Here is a 22250-nt window from a genome sequence, read left to right on the forward strand (position 1 = left end):
TGCCATTTTAGTGATACATGGTCCTGACAGACTTGCAGCAATACAGACAATACAAGGAATGTTTCTATTCACATTTCAGGCATGGATGGTGCCTGTACTGACACTGCACAGAGATTACCAGGCTCATCTAGAAATCTGTGCAAAGTATATAACTGTTAAAAACAAAACAGCGTATTTGAAAATGTATAAAAATTGATAATAAAAAAGGGACTAAAAAAAGAAAAAAACAAATGAAAAAGATTGATAAAAAAAATGACTGTACGTTCACAAACACTAACTGGATCATTAAGCGTCTGGTAAATTAATTTAATTTATAGAAAAGCATTTAAAAACCCTCAAGACCTGTATTTTCTGCCCTGTCTTCCCCTTTAAAATTGTTTCACCATTCCTTGTGAAAATGATCAGAAAGGACAAACAGTGCTGTGATCCCTCATCTACCTTACGATGAAATAAAGAGGGAGGAGGGTGAGAACAAAGCACATTCAGCAGTGCTCCCTTCTCTCTTTCCGTTTCTTCTTCTTTGTCTCCATCTTTCTGCTACCTTTTTTTTTTTGCTTCCTCCTCTCTGCTTCAGTCTCCCCCAGCCATGGTGCTCCCCCAGCCCACCCCATAACCTCACATTCCCACTAAGAGCTGCAAGGCACAGGGCTGTGCTTTATTTCTTTGCTCATTTTTCTCAGAGATTGGTACCTTCACACGCAGATCCATACCATGCTCCTGTGCAGTGCGGGCGGCAGTGAAGAAAGAGGGTTATATTTTCCCCTTGAGTTAGGACACCTCATGACAAACGATAATGGATAATCAATAAAGCGGGAAATATGAGGCAGCAAACTTTATGAAGCCAGGAGACATATTACTCCCCAACAACACTGGTTTCCCTTAACAAAGTCACTACTCGACTGTGCCTAATAATCTGAAGGAAAATCAAAGGACCCGCAACCACATCAGCAATATTGGCAACTTATTCCACTTTAATGGCATTTTGATTGATTTTTTCCCTCTTCCTAATGGTCGTTTTATAGATTTGACGCTGCTTCTGCAAAACAGTAGTGTGTAATAAACCTCCCTGAAGGCAAACGGTAGCCATTAAAGCTCTTGTCTTACTAGCACTCATAATTGGAGGTTGACCACCACCACATTTTGGTCTCTCACATAACAAACACAAACACACACTTCCAGGACTAGGCTACTCTCTCTCTATCCTTGTCTCTCCAGACCTTTGATATTTTTGGTAGATGGCCATAATAAGTGATGGGATCCGTTTCTCCTGCTTTTTTTGAGCGATGGGGTTAAAAATAGCCATAAAGAGGTGACCTTGGCGCTGACATTGTGGAATTTCAGCCAAGCATTGACCTGATGGAAATGGAAGGCCAGGCCGCTAATAAATCAGGATGCTTTTAAAATGAGTTTACCCTAATGCTCATTCATCACAGGCTGTAATGCCATTTGCAGGCCCAGGATTCGCTGCTGTGCACAAACACAGCAGTAAATAACAACAGAGCCCTTGCATCCCTCGCATCATTGCAGCCTCCAACATCAGCATACATTTATTAAAGACGCCCCCGCCTTGCACGGCAGCACTCCTCTATGACACCCTGAGCTCCTCTCTGCCATACACATACACAGACACACTCAAGGCACACACACAGATGCATACATAAAACACGTGCAGGAAAATAAAAAGCATAATCTGAAGAACACCAGATACAGAGAACAAAGCCCTGCAGCACGACTTTGCACCTTGTAAACATTCACCAAATTTACTGTAATTGTCCCATGTTGGTATAAATTCTGACTAAGGCACCATATCACAGCGTCAACATCTGAACAAAAATACAGAGGAGAATAATAGATGTGAAACACTACGCCTCCATTGGGATTTGCTAAAGAAAACAACCAGTGTCAACAAATCACAAGGCTGTTTTCATATGCAACTCCAAAACAAGATAAACTATATAGAGCAAGGTAACATCAACATAACCTTGGCGTGATTTCTCATTGCTTACTTGTGTCATTTGTAACTACTCTTCCTTTCTCCACTAGGTTGAAAAAGCCATTATCTCAAACACAAAAAAATGTTGAGAAACCTCATTAGATAGCAACATTTGTTGAGGGAGGACCGTAATAAACAATAACGGATGACGATTGTTATTGCCCCTGACACTGATGAGCTCCTCTGCAAGTTTGTTTATTAATTAAAAAACCCACTTTTTCCATGGACGGGGGGCGCTTACCCATTTCCTCTATATGCTCACACACCCCCTCCACGCTCCCCATGCACAAGCCATTGAGCTGTGGAGGGGCACTCGTTCATCAAACTTCATGGAGCAAGGGAGAGACAGGTCCTGATAATGTGCGCCGCTAAAGCTGATTTTCCATGATGAATCTCGGAGCATATAAATTGGCTAATATCTGAAAACATTTACAGATACTAGAGGAATTGACTACTTGTGGGACATGATGGATGAGGCCCTGCGACGCTGGCCGACAGCTCTGCAAATCTCTGCGGCTGCCTAAAGCCCTCATTTGATTTTCCAATTTACTCCTTTTAAATTTATCCCCCCGTATTGAAAAAAACAGAAGATGGGAGAGTGAGAGAGAGAGAGGGAGAGAGAGAGAGAGAGAGAAACAGGGAGAGAGAGGGGGAAAAATGTGTTTTTTTAAGTATCTGTGGTGGTGTGTAGGTGCTAGTTGATGATGTGAGGTGGTATCTCCTGTGCAGGAGGAGCCCACTCCCTGAAGAGGTTACTGGGGCAGAACTGATCTGCTTCTACCTGATTCTCCCTGATAGCGGTGAGATGAGACTCTACATTTGTGTGTGTGTGTGTGTGTGTGTGTGTGTAGCAGTAGTAATAGTAGATCTGGGGAGGCTCTGCTATAGAGCGAGGCTTCGTAGGTCAGGCCATTAGACTGTGGCAGAGGCTGACTGGAGCTTCTCTGCTGAAAAGGAGTAATTAGTATACTTGTCAAGTGAAGTGCCACGCTGCTGCTTACCTTCTTTGCACCCACCCCTTGCATGCATACACACACGCGCACAGAAGCACTCATCCTGGCTTTGCTTCCTTACTCCCTCCCTTCTTGCTAATGAAGTGCCCTTGCTCTCATTATTTGAAAAAAGGCTCCATATACACACCAGCTCCACCACAGCGAGGAGAGGTGAGAGAGAAGAGAGGAGCACTTGAAGACGAGAGGAGGAACCATAACAATCATGGTGGGTAGTAAGTTGAGATTTTACTGGATAGAACATAATACAATATTCAGTTATCAACACATCGAAACTGCAAAGCACTGAACCTATTGTGATTTCTGTCAGGGAACCAAGGGATCATAGTAGACACTAACATTCTCACAGTGTTAACATCAAACACAGGACATTTATAACCTTGCGTACAAGGCTTCTGTAAAGGAATGTGACAATAAATCTTAAAGGCGGTCGAATCACATAGTTACAAAACATGGAGCAGCAATCTAATCTGGAGCTGGGCCTTGGGAAAATGGAAAAGGTCAAATAGCTAGCAAAATTGCCTCCTCAAAAAAGTATGTCTAAATCTAGAGGCACATCAACTCCTGTCAAAGGAGGAATAGAGAGAAAGATGAAGAGATAGTAGGAGGGGGAAAGAAAGGGCTGGAGCTCGCCCAACAAGCATTTTAGTGACTTCAAAAAGGTAATATCTACCGACAAGTTGGAATCACAATAAGCCTGTTCGCAATGTAATTGTATAATTTGAGAACTTAAAATTCATTAAAACATTATTGCTGCCGACGTAAACATTTCATACCATTTTAAAATGAATTTCAATTACATCATTATTTCAATTACTTTTTGATTACAATTTTTTTTTTTTTTCATTTTTTCCATTAATTTCAATTTTTTTGACCATGAGAAAAGATTCATTCTTCATTTTGGTTCAGTTCAACTCAATTTAAGACAGCGGTAATAGAAAATGAAAAAAATAGTGAAAATTTAGAATGTGAAAAAGTAATTTGAAGATGTGAAAATAAGCGATTTGCGAAAAATGTATGTTTTGCAGCACATTACAGCAATTGTTTCTCTTTTATCATTATCAGATTCAGTATTTTTACACAGCCCCCTCCTTGTGCCTAAAAATCTTATCAGGTGGAGCTTTTAGTGACCTTAAAATAGTAGATATAAAGAGTGCAAAAGTGCACATGTGACCTTTCCTCCCCTACTCCCTGGTCTGTTTTCATGAGACGAGGACCATTATGGATGTTGATATCATATTCAATACGTGATAAAACTGCTTTGAATGTATTGATTTATTTACAAGCGCCACCAGATAGTCTTTCATTCTGCCTGACTGATGATCTCTTCAATACTTTTGCTGCAAGGAGAGGGGGGAGGCAGCTTGTTGGTGGTGTCGTCATGTTGAGGCGTGGTGGTGGTGGTGTGTGTAGCTAGTGGAAAAGAAGCAAGGAAGGAGGGAGGGAGGAAGCAAGGAGAGAGGGAGGGAGGGAGGGAGAGAGCCTGGTGGGAGGGGGCGCGACAACAAGCGAGCAAAACAAAACAAGGAAGGGACAGAAAACAATTTAAAACTCGGTATTGATCCAGCACTAGTGATTGTACATATATTCCACGGTCTCAAAGGCCCCATTCCTGTGTCTCTTAAATGCAAAGGGAAAGAGAAGGGGAATAAAAAAACGATGGTGCTAGGCAAAGGCAAGCCACTCACCCAGGTGGGGGTAATGTCCCTTATATAGAAGTCTATTGATCTTTGCACTGCGCCTGCCTGCCCTCCCTCTGGAGTCTGACAAAAACACGCAAACACACACACATGTACACTGGAGCGCAGGCTGGTGCAGGAGGGGGCCATGACGGATATGCCTGACAATAGCACTGAACCAACATGTTAGCTAATTGCTAGTGAAGACAATTATCCTAGCATTGTTTCATAATGGCAGCACATTACTGGAGTCAAATATAGACATAGGGAGATTGGACGATTTGACCGTGCAGCCCATGTGGCCAGCAATTCATTTGTAAAGGCCATGCAGGTCATCAGGAGATTGCAGAGGAGCTCTGTCAAAACAGCAGTCACCCTCAAAGCAACTGCCTTTACAGCTGGCAATAGTGGAAAGGATTACAGTAAAACAACGTCATCATTTGAAAATGTGTCATGTTCATATAGCAGGTACCAATCAAACTATTTTACCAAATAAAATGGTAGGTATTATTCTGATCTAAATCATTGTGTTTCGTCACAGCATGTGGACTTAGTTAGGCTGATTTGGATCTATGATTATCCTGTAAAAGCTATCTGGCTTATGTGAAATCACTTTCTACCAGAGGAACCACGGCCATGACATTACTCCCTAGCCTGCAAACACTGAGATGCTGCATGGTTCCAACATTGTTTTGAAATTAAACAACGATCATCGAGGAAGTTTCATCTGCTACAAATCTATTCATAGCAATAATAAAGCATGTTTTCACTGTATGGAGATGGAGGGATGCAATGTGCTATTATCTGAGACGGAGTGCTTCCCCTGGATGGATGCCCTGTTCTACAAGCTGCTCAGACTAGTATTTTGACAGGCAGTGGATAACGGTGGGTCCAAAGCAATCACATCTTTGACTTTGACAAATGGCTGTGCTGTGGCGAAGTTGAAAATAACACACATCCACTTTAATCTCTTTCTTGATTAAATTGGAAGCACGTCTTTTTGACATCGTGCGATTCACTCTCAGAGCACTGACTACTGCATACACACAATCCTCAGGATAGGCCTATTGAAATGATAAGGAATCATGTGTGCATGTGATATTGGAATTTCCCAAGTGAAAAAGAAAGAGAAAGAGGTCCAAAAGAGAAAAGTACAAATTGATAAATTTTTCATTTTAAAATGTGTATTTTTTAAATATATTTTCACATACCAGTATTAGTGCCAAAAAATATTAGAGACGATGATGTAAGAACTTTCTAGTGAGGAGGAAAAAGACAGACACTAACCAGAATGTTCATGAACACTTATTCACACAGTTTCTGGACAATCTCTTTGAAATGTTCAACGAAAATATTTGCGTCTGGAATTTTGTCCTCCCATAGCGTATCCATCAGCGCTACCTAGGAATGGTTTGCTTTTTCTGCCACACTTTTCTTTAACTCAATTTCCTCAGAAGACCCCAGTAGTGAAGGTGAAAGAGAAGGGGATGAGGGAAAAAGAGAAGGTAGGGGGGAGATGGATGCATTGGGGGATGAAGAAGGGTGAGGAAAGAAATCAGGGGTGTTATAAATAACACTGATGAGGTGAGCTAGCATTGATCCACACTGCAGTTGAGAGGTGGGTGGTCTTTCCAGTGCTTAATTGCCAGTTATGTGCACTGGGATGCAGCAACTACTAAATGTGGTCTGTCTCTCATTAGGTCTGGACAGGATGAAAATACAGCAGCGAGAACTGGTACTGGGACTCAAACAGAAGGGGATTCAAAAGACAAAGTGCAGCAATTAAGACTGATGGAGGGAATGATAGAAAGGACAGAGTGGGAAATGGAACAGTGTTACTCACGCATTTCACCCTCCAGGTCCTGCAGAAACCTGTCCAGGATGATACGAGCCATCAGTGCAGGAGACAGATCCACCTTTACATAGATTGAACAAAAAAAAAGAGAATTCGCCTTAATAAAAAACAGGCTATGGCGTCGATGCCAAGTTAATGCTACTTTAAAACGTAGGTATAGCAGAACTGTTATTTTCACAAACCTTCAGATTAATCCCACATATCCAGTTGGAAGTGAGAACATATTTCAGAGAGTCTGAGCATTACAGCACTGAAATTGCATGGCCGGTCTACCTTCGGCTGATGTCACATATATAATAATGATTGTAATGGCTCTAAATTATATCATTGTGTCTCCAAACCTTGACCTAACTTTCAAAAACCACTGTGCAAATTGGTCTTTGAAAGTCTTGCTTTGCAATAACCTTTCCCACAGGAACAAGAGTTTGCCTATTACGCCGCCAAGCTACCCAGCTGAATTGCCTTTGCCTCTGTCAAACAGACAACCACAGTCTCTCATCTCATATGAAAAAGCGGCACTCACTATGCCCAGGCTAGAGACAATGGAGAGCTTTAATCATAGGATGGTCACCAAGGCAAAACTGCCGAAACCAACGGGACACACCGGAGGGACTGTGGGAATGCAGATCTTTAATAGGAAGTATAGAACCTATGGCTGCAGCACTCTTTGAACACAAAGACACCTTGAGAGGTGCACAGTGTTTTTGATTTGAGTGCTGGGAGAAGCCCTGACAGGTGAGAGAGAGCACTAATGACTGATACTGAAGGTATCTATCGCCCAGATTCTGTGTTAGACTGGTTTGCACTGAAAACCAACACTTATTCTCAAGGCAAGAAGAATATTCAGTTGAATTAACAGGTTTCCATCCATAAAAAATCCCAAATGTTCAGAGGCATGTCTAAGTTTTATAGGTAAACCAGGCGTTAAAGTTTTGCATTCCACCTTTGTTTATACCGTATAAGCTGCAAACGAGAAGAAAGTCACTCACTACTAAATTCCACAGCCTCTTTGGTATGGAAGAAATTAAAATATTGCTTGAAGACTGCCATTTCTAGGCAGCTCGTTATGAACACAAAATTCTTGCAACCAAAGATAATTTTTTCTCTTGTTAGCATAATTGGGTACCAAAAGTGAATTTGCCCAAAGCCTATAGCGAGAATGTTGTGTTTTATCTTTTCTCTGATGCTTCCTGGTAACACTGGGAGCAGTGAGGCTTCCATCTAAATAATGTCCTTTTTTACCCGCAGTAGTATTTGTTAACATCTCCACAATATTGCATGAAAAAGGCAGCTTGTAAAAAAGGCCAAACATGTCTATAATAATTAAGGGTTGAACACGGAGTTATATCTTCATTAAGAGCTCTGATAGCGTTTCAGACTTAGCATTTGTAGCTTGCAGCTACAGCAGCTCTCATTCCTCTCCTTAACCCCTCTCATTTTCTCTCCCTTTCTTCTCTCCTCTCAATCCTTCCCTCTTTGGGCTTATTGGCCTGCTTTCTATACACACCTATGGATAAAGAGAGCATCAGATTCTTGGTAACCTGCATCAGGGCTGACACATGAAAAATGACAACATTACCAGCGCCGGCCCAGCCTGAATAAGGACCACCTGATTAGTTCAGGTACTTGCGTCTCCCTAATTTTCATATTAATCATGAGTCCATCTCCATTCTCAAGTCAGACTGCAGCACTTCATGGGTCTAACATGTGACTGAGATTCACAGAACCTTGAATTCCTTCAGAAAATAATTATTGTTCAGTAAAACTCAGATCTTCTTGGCTACCAAAGCTAATGGGTCTCATCTACAGTACAGCTTAACTGCACCTGCTCTAAATCTTTAATGTTTAAGTAACCTTTACAGAAAGCTCCATATAAAGCATGCCAAAAACAGCAAATATCGAGTTTAGAACGCTCATCCATGACAGACTTCTGGGGGCAAAAAAAGAAACCCATGAACAGTTTTCATCATTGTTAATCATTTCCCTCTGTTGGAGATATATTGTCTCATAAAGGGATGAAACTACATCAATTAGCGGTCTGGGAGACCATGAGTGCTTGGTTTAAATGTTAAGTAGCATATTAAAATGACAGTTAAATGGTTCATAGACAGTTATCTCTGAGCTGAATTTAATCCTTTGGAGAAAAAAAATCATGTGTCAATTAAATGGAGAATGAATAATGGCAGTTAGCTTTGAGGTGCCACTGATGCATGTGAACTACTCTGATTTTAGATTAAGAAACCCTCAAATTGCATTGCCTGGTGTAAGCACCAATAAAAATTTAAATGTGCTTTTAAATATTTTAAAAGGTTATGTAGCCTTTTGGAACAATCAAAATATGATGAAACTGTAAGACTAATAATGTGTTAAAATAAAACAAACAGAAATAAAAAAAAAAAAGTGGAAAAAACAGTGACAAAACATGTATATGTACAGTATAATAACAATGGAAAACATAATGCATACATTCTAGTAATTCAGCCATATAAACTGCCATTGCTCTATTCTATTTACTGAGGAGGAACTGTTGGTTGATTCTTTGGGACTACCCTTAAGGGAATATCATAATTTACTGACTAGGTGCAAAATGTAAGAAACACTAGTGGCCACGGAGTAGATTCATTTTCACAGATGTGAAAAGCATAAACTCGGTCAAGTGAATAATTTAAGTGTATAAAGAAAAAACACGCAAACATCCACCGACTCAAATAGAGGGTCTATTTGAGTTTTGCACCACTGAATAGCTTGGATTTAAGTTCACACCTGTATGAATACCACAGAGTACAAATCCTTCACTGACCTCCAAAAGTAAACAAGTGATGAAGTGATGAAGAGAAGAATTAACCAATGACCCTGCTCTCACCTGTCCGCAGTTTGTGGGAACTCTGCCTGAAGTGCAATTTGGAAAATTACATAATAAAACACAAAAAGTATTTTCACATCTGCTTAATGGAGGTGAGAGCTAATTACATTAAATAATTGATAATGGAGCAGACCAATTTTGATAATGACTAACAGACAACGGAGAAAATCAAAAACTCCAGCCAACTTCTACCTATCCATTTATAGAAAAAGGTAAACATCAGTTGAGGCTTTTTTTCAAAGATAAGAAAAAAAAAAAAAAGAGAGAGAAAAACTAAAGGTTACACCAGTACCTCAATGGCCAACTCCAGCAGGACAGGAGCAGTAGGATGTGCCTTGGCTTCACTCAGATACCTTCATTATAACAAAGAACAACAGCAGCAGTCAAAAAAAAAAAAAACACATGGCCCACAAAGGCAGACAGAAGGGTAGAGGGGACTAGACCAGGCTAGCCAAGACATGCTAATGTCCCTGATGACTTTGCCCTAGGTGGCATATGGCAGGCTCAGTGCGGTTAAAACATCACTGCTTGAAGGGCTTCAAATTTCCTTGAAGCCAGACAAGCATATGATAGTTAGTTAACCCCTGCCGCCCAAAAATCCTTTTTTCGTACGCCAGCTAAAACTGCAGCTCCCCACAGATCTTACCCAGATCATCTCTGAGGTTTGTTGTTGTAAGTGGATTAGAAATGCATTAACCAGCCTTGTTTTCCCCAGAACAATGGCCTAATAAGATAGATAAAGGCTAATTGCCATATGCAAAGAGGCTTCCCCCCCTACAGCGTTTTTTTCTTTAATTTATCCTTATTCATTGAATTACAGATAATCATCCCATCATAAGCCTCTGTGAGGCAAATGTCCAGTGGCTGGTTGTTGTTGTTTTTTTTTTTTTTTTCATTTTTCTGCTTTCAATTTGAAATGGAGAACAGAGCTTTAGCTTAGCAGGTGCAAGTGAAGGTCTGGAAAGAATCCTGGGAGTGGTGATTTGTTTGGAGGAGATTATATCTGTTATGGTGGCCCACCGACTTTGGCAAGTCCCCTCCACAGTCAGGGAGCAGGGAAGACAAAGAGAGCACACAGGAGTGGAAGATGGATTTTTTTTAAAAAGAAGAAAGAACAGTGATAGAGATGAGAGGAAGATAAACAGACAACAGAACAGAAGAGAGAAGAGCAATATAGATACACACAACAATATAATAAAGCACCTTTGGTAGTGGCTTTCAATAGCATCTGATGCATGGTGTCTTGAGAATGTTCTTTTGGTTCGTTTCTGGCACAAAGAGAACACAGATGTAACAATAATAAAAAAATAACAATAATAATAACAACAACAACAGTGGTTTATTTCCATAAAAGACAATTCGTTAGGAGGCAAAAGCATTACATTTTTCCAGTCCACTTAAATAAAACGCCAACTTGTTCAGTCTTGGCCCCTCTGCTCTATTGTATATCAACAAGCGTATGAGATCTTGGGTCACAGTAATTTCATTCCAATAACTTTGCTAGGGGTCAGAGTGTGCCAAGGCAACCTTGTTCAACCCCCCCCGCCCCTCACTCCAACCTTGTATTCATTTCCCCTTTTTCGATCAAACAATGACCCTATTCCACATTCCACACCCTGACATTTCCATGCGATTCAATTGCCATCTTCGCCGGGGAGGATGAGGACAGGGGATAAAGGAGGACGAGCATTGGTTAAAAAACAACTTATTTAAAAACTACTACACACAAAAAAAATGTAATTCCACAGAGACAGGCAGTGTGACTGACACCTGTCAGGGGGATGATAAATGACTCCATTTTCTGCCTGTGCTGCCTTCTGCCACTGGCGGCAGCGGCCATTTATCATCATCCGCTGTCAGCCGTGGAAAGCAGCAGTGACAGTGCGAGTCAGCAAACATTTAGCACACGCAGCCGCACTACACGGGGAAATTATTATTGTCAGAATAATAATGGTTTAGCATAATTTATTACAGGTCCACCAAATAAGCAGGGGCTAGATGTTATTAGACAGATGGATGGGAAGGCTTGGCAGACATCCACTGAGGCTCAGGCAGGCAAGGGCCCTCAACGTGAACGTGGAGAGGAGTAAGGGGGGGGCGGTGAAATAAACGGGTGTATGGTGGGGGGGCATCCTCCAAACCAATCAGAGAGCTGGCAGTTCAATTACAAAGAAATAAAGGGACATTCATCATTCAATTAGGCACCTGTCAGGGCTCACAAAGGAAGAAAACTTCTAACCTGGTACTCCAGGGAGAAGATGCTCAGAAGAGTGGACTGCGAGTGACTGGAACAAATAAAAGAAGGACAAAGTTAATTACCAGAGTGCATTGCACAGAGACAAAGGGAGAGGGGGAGCTTCAAAGCTGAGGCCAGCTGCCCTGTAATCTAAAAGAACATGAAAACAAGTGTGGCAAAGTTGTTCCAGATGAACACCTCTGACAAAGGATTCCTGCCATGATGGTGTGGGGGTGGGAAAAAGGGGGAGGTTGTGTGTGGTATGAGAGATGAGAAAAATATAGCCCGTTTTTTTTTGTCTTCCTTTCACTCATTCATACATACCATCTTCCACCATCCCCTTTCTCCTCCGTAAGAATGCTGAAAGCTAAATTGTTTTTAATTGAGGTGCATATTCTGCTGTTGTAAAAAGGCAAGAACAGTCATTCACAGCCAGAGAAAACACAGTAAAATTGGAGAGAAATTGGTGACATTTGTGCAAATAATTGTAGGATTCAAATATAATCAAAAGAAGCACAGCATTCACAATGACGCTTCCTGGTGTGGTAGATGTGTCTTTGCAAGGGGTTTGACCACTGTATGTTGTTTGTGTGAGTGGTGCAGCAACAGACAGGCAGGGATAGGAGAAAGTTTTCCTGCTTCACTGTCAGTGCTGGCATATGGGCCGTTCTGGAGCCCTCCCACTGCAACTGATGGGCTTTGAAAATGGAAACTTTCACTGCAGGAAGCTGGGACTCCCAGGAGTCGGTCAATTCCATGGGTTGCCATAAGTTACATTCATCTCCAGCTCCAGTCAATGTCAAACACCTGGCAGAGAAGCAAACCTGGAAAACAGGCAGCTCCAGCGGGGACTCACAGCCCCTTCGATACCTCCCCCCAACCCCCACAGCATCCTTTGAGTTGAAGATATTTAAAGTGGTGACAGATATTATTCTAATTGGATGATACATACCTCTACCCTGCGCGTCAAGAAAAAAAAAAAACATAACGCAAACACAGTAGAAAGACGCACACACGGACATACACATACAAACTGCTCTGTGATGGTCTCCAGTGGGTTTGTGTCTGCATATACTGCTCTGAGCACACTTGATTGTTAAATTTAATGGCTTTTTTGTTACAAGTCACCTGAGAGTGGTATGTAAATACTGACGAGAAGCCGAAGCGTCCGATCTGCATTGAAATATTGAGTCCACATAGACCTTCGACATCAATCACTATAAACCATGAAATAACCATGTGACATGTAAACAAAGCCAAAGGAATCTCAAACATCGATTTCTGTCTGGAGTCTCTGCCTGTGACCATATCTTAATACAAGCATTTCAGCCACTGGAAAAGTTTAGCAGTTCATAATGACTGATCCCACCAAAGACATCATCTTTGCTTCTCCAGATGCCAGTTTTGGCTGGAGAGCAGCTAATTCTCAACTATTCAAACTCTCTGGGGCACGACCCGTCACACACGACGAGTCTCGTCAAACAACAAACATACAGTTACAAAAGTGAAGGAACAATTGTTTGAAGCAAAAGGAGAAGAGGGGGGAACTCTAAGAAAAAAAAGCACTGCCACCTCAGCATTCATTTACAATGATGCTTGGGGACGAAGGGGCCACTGCAATTAAGTTGGCCATTAAATGGTCAACTGTCAACATGTGGACACTTAAAGGAGAAAAAAAATTTCTTCCACACTTCAACCTTGCACCTGAGCATTTCAACAACATTACGGCCTTATTGTTGGCATGGGACCATCGCGATCCCCCTGTTGGAACAGACATCTGTTAGGTTTTAAATGGATTACTCTCTATAATGAGCATGATTACTGCCTAATTGCTAAATCTATACCCTGTTAGCTTTAAAGGGACATAAACTACTCTAAATATCTGGGAAAACATATCTGTTTCAAAAACACTAAGAACTTTGGGGATGTTTGCTTATCTTTTTTTCATCATCAGTTTTTGCCGACATCAAAACTAGACAAATGAAAAAACTCTGAAAATAACTATTGTAAGATTTGAAAAAGATGAATAATGAGAGTGATGCAAAGAGATGAGTGCAGATACTTGGATCCAAACCAAGAGTTTTATAGAGTCTGTCAAGTTTTACACTGCACTCATATTGTATAATGCCCTTTTTTCCATTTAACAGACATTAATAGTAAGTTATTGCAGATTCTACATTAATGTATATCCAACATGTGCTCTCCTGGGTACAGTATCCTCACATCATGCTAAAATATGAGGCCAAGTGCGGCCTTACAATGGGAATTTGATCTGCCCGCTGCACAGTAGCATTACAGCTTCACTGTAATACATCCACCTCCTTGCCTTATAATACTTGAGTATTTGAGAAACTCTATCCTATCTCAGTCATTCTAAAAATAAAAATAAATGAATACAAATACACTATTCCATAACTATTCCAAAAGGTAAAGGTACATTTTGATGTCTCTTTTGGCTTTAAACAAAACTAACGAGCAGCATTTCATTCACTTTTGTGCACATGATGAGCACAGCAGAAGGATTAGCTCCTTTATAAAACATTTCATAATGCTATATGATATAAAAGGGTACAAAAGGGTAACATGATTTTTATCATATTATTATCATACTTATATCAATAGTTATTAAACTGGCCAAATTTCCTCTCAGAGTCAAACATTAAACAACCCCCTGGCTATGATGGCAGCTGGGAGAACATGGACTCAAATAGACAAAGCTTAGGTTTTTTTTTTATGCATCTGTAGGATGCCTATGTAAACAATTAAATAAATAGTGAATCTCTATCCTACTTACACTGCCATCTTGCTTATATTTCATGAGTTAGAAAAAAGGTTCACCTGTTTGGTTGAAAGCGGTATTTAATTATTAAAATTTATTAAAGTAAACAATAAATATATTTGAACATTCATTTCAAAAAGAGTTTGTGACACTGTAGCACATCCTTACATTGACCTTTATGTGAGAGGAAACTCATAACCCCCCCCCTCTTGGATATAATTTAGAACATGGGGAAACAGAAGGTTGGGAGACAGAAGAGTGGTTTGGGAATCATTCACTCTCAACCTAATTACCCTTCCTTACAACATAAGACAGAGCATTAATATGCACTAGCACCCAAAATAGTAAAGCAGCAGATTAAATTAAAAACAATTAGGGACTTTCACTTTGTCATTGAGCTGGTATGCCTGTCTGGTCAGTGCTTTAGGCTCTATTAAGCTAGGCTATCCACTGGTTATGAATCTGACAAATTCACGTTTGAGTGTTGCATCGCCTTATCGCCTTATGCACTCAGAGTGTATCAGTGTCTTTGGGACATGGGGAAAAACAGCAGCGAAAAGCCTAGAAATTCCCATCAACCTAATTAATAGGAGATGGGGGGAATTCAAGCTATCAATTATATTCAGAATCTTCCTATTTACAAATAATTAATTATAAACAATAGCTGTAATTTAGGTAATGAAAGCCACCTGGCTAATGGCATTGGTATCATATGCTGCGACAGTAGTTAGCATTTGGTGGATCTGCATGCAGGGAGTGTTGCATGGTGCGACTCTTCGGGGCATGGATCTGGCTAATTGAGGCATAGCACATATTTTTACTAATGGCTGTGGAGCCATTTTGAAAAGGGAATGACATGGATGAAATGACACACTTTCACAGAGTGTATGGAAGGATTCTTTAGTTTAAATATCTTGTTCTACCGCTCTCTCTCGATATCCACACCTCTATTACTATGATTATTAGCCAACGCTCTCCTCACATAGTTTGGATTTATTTCTCATCTAAAGAGTTCAACCAAGCAAGTGCTGACAATAACATATTACTCATTTACTTTCCTATAGATCAATATTTTATAAAGTGAAAAACAGCCGAATGTGGCTTAAACACTCTGGATATGCAAATGCTGCTAATTACACATGCTGATAGGCAAAATGCTAACATCTGTTTGTCAGCTAAGCCTACCGTCATCAGCAGCAAAACAAATGTGTACCAAAAAAATCTTTACCCACTAATGTATAAATGTGATATATTTTGACAAGAGATAGAAACAAACACAAATCTCAGTGTGTCATGCAGCTTCAAACAAATACTTGCACAATGAGCACACGTGTTTACCCATCAAATTTATTTTACTTTTTTTCTGCAAAACAACTGTAAAGCCTACTTCTTATTATAATCAATTGTCATATATGCGGCAAAAATGTACCATTATTTACATTTTTCATATTTTAATTTCTTATCACATAGCATGTTTGATGATTTAACAGTTTTGCCATACTTTCAAGCCTTTTTACCATAACTGAAGAAAGATTTGTCCAAAGCCTTAGTACATTCCACTACATTTACTGCTAGTGACCCCCCCCACTGTCTCTCTACAGAAGGCCATACAAATCTACAAGCCTGCGGGGGACTGTGGACAGAAATGGCTTTAGCAGAAGCACAACAGGGCATCTCACTGCCTACTGTTGTCCTAATAGACGCAAAAATTTGACCTCTTCACAGCCCCCTTCTCTTTATTACAATCTTTAAAATTTCTGTCTGCTGAGGTGCCCCGAGATGTCAGAACTGTTATATAATGGTGGCAAAAGGAGCAGGAAAGATCCCGCAATCACCACCTTAATTGTGATTCCTCCTGAAAGCTACGGATCTCCATTACTCCGTCTGTGACAAAACATGTTATAGCTATTATGGTGTGTTGCCATTGTCATAGTGTAATTATTGTCCTTGCTGCTGCTTCTGCAAACTCTTGTGGAAATTTTAAAATGAGGCCCATGTTATCTGTCAAGTGGTGAGCGTCCACTGGTCTGGCAAAGAAACACATTATACTGACCAATTGCCTACTTCCCCAGGCATGGCTGGGGAACTTGTACCATTCTGGGCAATTTGTTTCATTCTTCTTTTGCAATTGATCCCAGTATGCAAGGAAAACCTGGGGCAAGAGAGTCTAGCATTGCTACCCAGCTGAACTGTTGTATTCTATGCTGTAGGTTTCCTTTTGTATTTGTGGCTTTGGGTGTTGAGGTACGACACTGATGCTACCGCAAAGTACTCATATTCCTGTGTCAATGATCACCCTGAACTAATATCAATGTCTTATTTTGTATAGCAACTGAATAACTACTGTTTCTATCTATCAAGCACGTGTCCCTTATAGTCGCTACGCCTTACTTAAGCAACAGGCTGCTTACCTCAGTGTTTTTAGCCCAATGAGCCGAAAAGGCTTTACAATCTATAGGGTGTGCTTGGACAATGTCCCTAAGATATGAAGAGGAAGTAGTCATTCCCATGCTTCCTAATCAAGTAATTGATTGCATCTATTATTCATGAACTCCTTAGCCTGACATGAAGTTGTAAACTCAGCACAGCTTCTCCTCTTTCTGCATCTCTCTCCCCTGCTTACACTTCATCCATCCCTTCACTCTTGCAATGCTCATCTAACCACATAAAGCTCTGGAATTAGTTTGCCAACCTCTCAGCCTTCAAGGGTTGCACCCCAAAGCCCCAACTGCCAGTTTGTGTTTTGCTCAATACGGGCAGCCAGAAGTGTGAGGCCGTGCACCGGAGGCCGTCGGGGCTGCCCCGACAGGCTCTGCACCAGATCAGTCTCTGGGTAATGTCATTGCCACTTCCAGGCTACAAAATAGCTGTAGAATTCTACCTTCGAAAAAAGCTACAACAGTTAAACTAGAAACACTGGGATGTTACTGTTTATATTCTGTTTATATACTGTTTAAGAATATTACACATTTAAAACTTAGGCATTATGAGTTTGTAGTGTGTCTTTAGATCTCCTCTAACCTCATGCGTTTACTTTCACTCTTGATCCAGGCGATCTTTAGTAAAAGGCTTTTGAACGGAAATTAAAAATGTGAATTTTCAGGTTACTACATGAGACAATACAACAATACAGATGGTTACTGTAAATAACTTAGCGGTTTGATGAATGCCAGTACATGTACTAATTTGCAAAATTCTTATTTGACTATGCAATTATGCCATGTGCCAAGGTCCCAACCCCCAAGGTTGTGGGGGTGAACAAAAAATAGCTCTAAATGGATTCTGATTCTATGGCATACACTGTAAAAGAAAAAGAATAAATTATATATTATATTAAAAAAATATTTAAAACTAAACTATATGTATAAAGATCCTGGCAGTTTAATGCATTGTGCCTGTTACCAAATCCTTAGGTTTAACCAGCATGTAAAAAAAAGAGATAAACTACTCAGCCACAATAAATAATCAATGAGGAAGTCCCTAAGCTCCGTCCTGTGCCTAGATATTACCATCAAAAACAAAGTGTCTGTAGCCAAGAAATCACCATATCAATGGCACATGCCACAACAACCCTGTCCTGCGCTTTCCTTCCAAAGATCATGCTAGATAAACCCCAAATAACAGAGAAATTAACAAATGCTTGACATTTGCTCAACATCCATTATTCTGACACTTCTTCAGAATTTCAAAAGGCTGAACGCATGCTTAATCAACATTCATATTCCCAGAGCGAGCCCCAGCACCATATTGCAGCCCGCCTCAGTGCTGATGAAAACGGCACATTAGGGCCCGATTCGAAAAACGTTCAGGGACTCCTCACCAGGGAGCTGTGTGTGTATGTGTGTGTGTGTGTGTCTGAGTTAAAAGAGAGGCAGTGGCTGTGTTTAGATGGGAGGGATGCTTCACACTTTACTTTTTGAGCATTTTGGAAAACAGAGGCATCTGCCCCTTTCTGCACACCCTCCTAGAGAGAGCCATATGAGGAGTGATCTGAATGGCATTTTAAAAAGGGGGGGGGGGGGGGGGTAATCATTACATCCAAATTCATTCATAATATAGCACAGAAGGACACAGAGGACTCTCGCATTCCCTCCCTCCTTTTCTCGCCCTTCTTACACAGACTCTCTCTGGGGACAAAGGGTAGAAGGACTGGGGTCCCCTCTAGACCCAAGGGAAGTCAGGCAAGGCCTCAGAGAGCAGCCCATCATTTCCAATTCTAATACGTGGCAAGAGGAGGACGTGATGGGACTGATGTCACATTTTTCCCCACACCGGCCTGCGATGAGCCCTCCCACCCCCCTCGCTGCCTAGCCGCAGTCCAGATACTAGGCAGGACACCATGGCTGGCTAAGAGGAGGGCAAGGAAGAGAGGGCAGGAATGGGGGTTGATATTTGCATGTCCCTCCATTGTGAGTGGGGGTAAAAAGTGACAGCACCGTGTCCAATTCTTTTCCCCCCAGAGCAGCTCGGGCCCGGCAAGAGAGGCCAGGCTGACAGATGACTCCCAACATCTGTGTTATGCAGCCGTTACAGATGAGGGAGTCCACATTGCAATCTCTCTCTTTCTGTCTGTCTACGGGACACTCCCTCTCTCCTCCCACTACCCATACTCATAGTACAACAGAAAGACTGACAGACCTTCCGTGCAAATTACCTTGAAATGGCCTATAACAATCATTTTGTTCAAAGTTCAAATTTTCCTCCCTTAAAGCCCCTAATCAAAAGCAATGATTATGAAATGAAGTCAATATAGCATTGAGGGATTTAAGGATAATGGCTATTCCTATTGATGCATTACTGGAACTCAGATCTACGTTTTAATTTCAAAAAAGTCTGGGCAATATAGTTAAAACCAATATCAAGATATCTATAAGAATACTTTTTTTTTTTTTTTTTAAAATCAAGATATGGAAAAATGCATTTAAAATAATAAAAAAATTACGTAATGCACAAATGGGATCCACTGTTCTGCAGACAAGTACTCGCATGTGCAATAACTTTTCCTTTCAGTATTACTTTTTAATTAAAGTTTCCTGATAACACAGCACGATTATATCATTACTAAATGATTTCACTTAAAGTCAATAACAGACAATAACGAATTATACTCCACCCCTAATTGCATCTAAATACTATCAGTGTGCATTTTCTGGGATTTCCATATACTGATTGCACAGGTGTTAATATTAAAAAGTTAGCATAGAAATATGCTGATTGGAATATTTTATACAAGATAAAAATATCACTTAACACAATAAAAAATGGCACATTCCCCTGAAAAAAATAAATAAATAAAAAAATCACCACTGCCTCTGCCATGACACTGGTAGACAACACATGAATCTACATTTCAACATTGCTTGCATCATTTGAAAATCACCCCATACAATGTAAAATGATATGATGTCCAATGCTTAAAAAGTAAAGTGCGGGGCATCCCTTCCCTCTAAACACAGCCACTGTCTTTTCTATCTCTCTGACTATCATAACCCAACCAATCTTTTGCCCACCCCCTCAGTGTAAGCTTGTCCACAACAAACCTCTAACCCCCCCCTCCAACCCCCTCCCCTGCCAGCCCCAGCCTGGCCAATATTTACGCAGTGGCAGAGCTCCCACACAGTCCGAGGGGACAGGAGGGGTGTGGGGCGGGGTGGCTGACTGCCGTGCCTGAGCGCATGCTAAGAGATGATGGATGGCCTAGTCGATATGTTATGTCTTAAGAGCCTGATTTCCTGCCAGTCCAATCACTAACCCTCCAGAGCCCAGCTCAGCTGATTGGACAACCAGAATAATTTCGCAGGCTGTGAAAACACTGCTGCCGTGCCTGTCTGTCAGGACCAGTGACGAGACTCAGGGATTTTAAAGAGCACGGGCCTCCCCAAGATTGGTTATGGTGAACGAAATAACAACAATAACCAGCAAGACTAAACAAAAGAGCCAGCACCTCCGGGAGCGCAAGATCGTGTAGAATTATTGGAATGAAAACCGTCCAATGTTTTCTTTTAATTATTACACCCACCAGTACCACTTTTTGAAAAACTGGCATTTGGACTGTTTGTTAAAGACAGTTTGGATTAGGAAACCAAAACGAGAAGGAAAAACGCAAAATAAACATGAGAAGGACCCACTAGTGTTGGTGCCTAAACATACTGGATATTGGATGAACTTTATACGCATGACATATTCTGTAAAATGCTGACAGTGAGAACAAAGGCGAGCTCAAGCTCTGCCGTGTCCCCTTTGGGGACCTGATACCTTCTTCTAGATTGGTGATTAGGGCACAATAGAAGTAGGAAGCTCCAAATACATACGACTTTGTAAGTGACCTCGACGGGATCAGCCATGGTGTCCTGGTGGCCTTGGGGGATTACACATGTTACGTTCAATAAAGTGAGGGCCCTCAGTGTCAAGGAGAAAGGCAAACACAACCATTAACCTCTCTCGCTTCGATTTCTGGATGTGCAAGCGATGCATGGCAAAACACTGGCTAATGCTGTGGTGGAAGTCTTTACAGAAACCTGTGTGGAATTAATTAGTGATCATAAGAAGTGAATTAAATGGGATTATAAATATATAGTAATACGAGATGAGACAAGGGGATAAATTATGCTACTGTGAGTTTATGAGCTAGACTGATTTAAAGTCACCACTGAATTTACCTTCACTTGGTCTCATGTATATAACATGTGATCTAAACACATTTTATTTTGTGCATTTTGGATCTTAATCATTGATTCACAACAAACAGATGCTGGTAAAGAAGCTTATGGACTACAGTTTGAGCTTTTCGCCCTCATACATAAACACACACACTCCATACACTCGCACAGAATAATCAAACTCCAGTCTTTACACACTTACTTAGGAAATCTTTCCTTCAGCATCTTCATACATTGACGAGTGGGTCTCAGCTGTTCAGTCCATCTCACTATCTCTTTATATTCAGCTCGGGAAAGTCTCATCTTCCTTTGATTAGCTGCTGTATCCATCTGTACAAACAGAGAAGGAGAGTTTGAATCGTGCGTGCTCCTGTGTAGCAATCTGGTTTGACAGCTGTCAAAAACAGCTGTACCTGCTTTGCTAACCAAACTTAGCTTAATGTTACAGCGAACGCCACACGCTAAACGGGCTTCACAAAATGAAATAATTTACCCTCAGCTTCGAAGGGATTGATTACTTAATGCAACATACTGTCAAATGTGACTCTAGAACGATAAATAACAAGTGAAAAGGTTGTTTACCATTGATTCCTGCTGCCTGTGGACAGTCCCGGTAGCAGCTTCCCGCTAGGAAGTTGAAGAGGTGACATTTGTGTGAGCAGCGCGCTGATTGGTCCATTCATCCAAAGAGCTGAGTAAAGCAGCCGGTGATTGGTTACTTGACAGCACGAAGGCGGTGTCCAGCCAAAACACGCTGCTCGTCCTCTTCATCTCCGAAGCATCACATTGGATCCTCGTCAAAAGCAAGAGGTACATTGGCTGTTATTTGAAATGAATAGACATAGGATCTGCTGCAACGCTCTTTGACTGCTCTCAAGTCCGACAGATCACAGAAAAAAAGGAAAATTATTCGAAATAGAGGCGCAGAGAAGGAGAGAGAAGGCAGCGCCTTTCTGGATGTGTGTGTAAAGTACAGTATAAAACAGCTACTCACTGCAATTTCAGTGTCACTATTTTCAGTCTGTAACGACAGTATCACTTGTGTGCTTGCATGCATTTTTGCAACCACCGATGTCTCTAGATAAGATGCCTACAGCCTGCTTTGAGACATGGCTCCCTTCGCAAAAGACATGCCCACATTTGTATGTGTATTTGTACTGCAGCCTACAGCCTTAA

At 41.1% G+C, this 22250-nt stretch overlaps 1 protein-coding gene across 1 annotated transcript in view; it reads right to left on the reverse strand.

Moving 5' to 3' along the window:
- cdin1 (CDAN1 interacting nuclease 1) overlaps window positions 1-21688 on the reverse strand; it is a 54115-nt gene extending 32427 nt beyond the window's left edge. Inside the window, exons 1-6 of the mRNA XM_070842660.1 lie at window positions 21657-21688; window positions 21277-21404; window positions 11640-11685; window positions 10604-10668; window positions 9693-9753; window positions 6526-6598 (exon numbers count right to left, since the gene is read on the reverse strand). Coding sequence (XP_070698761.1) covers window positions 6526-6598; window positions 9693-9753; window positions 10604-10668; window positions 11640-11685; window positions 21277-21404; window positions 21657-21659 — 376 coding nt within the window. The 5' untranslated portion in view covers window positions 21660-21688. The remainder of the gene's footprint in view (window positions 1-6525; window positions 6599-9692; window positions 9754-10603; window positions 10669-11639; window positions 11686-21276; window positions 21405-21656) is intronic.
- Between the last annotated feature and the right edge of the window lie 562 nt (window positions 21689-22250).

The sequence above is a fragment of the Pempheris klunzingeri genome, chromosome 13 (genome assembly GCF_042242105.1).
Source record: "Pempheris klunzingeri isolate RE-2024b chromosome 13, fPemKlu1.hap1, whole genome shotgun sequence".
Taxonomy (NCBI): Eukaryota; Metazoa; Chordata; class Actinopteri; order Acropomatiformes; family Pempheridae; genus Pempheris; species Pempheris klunzingeri.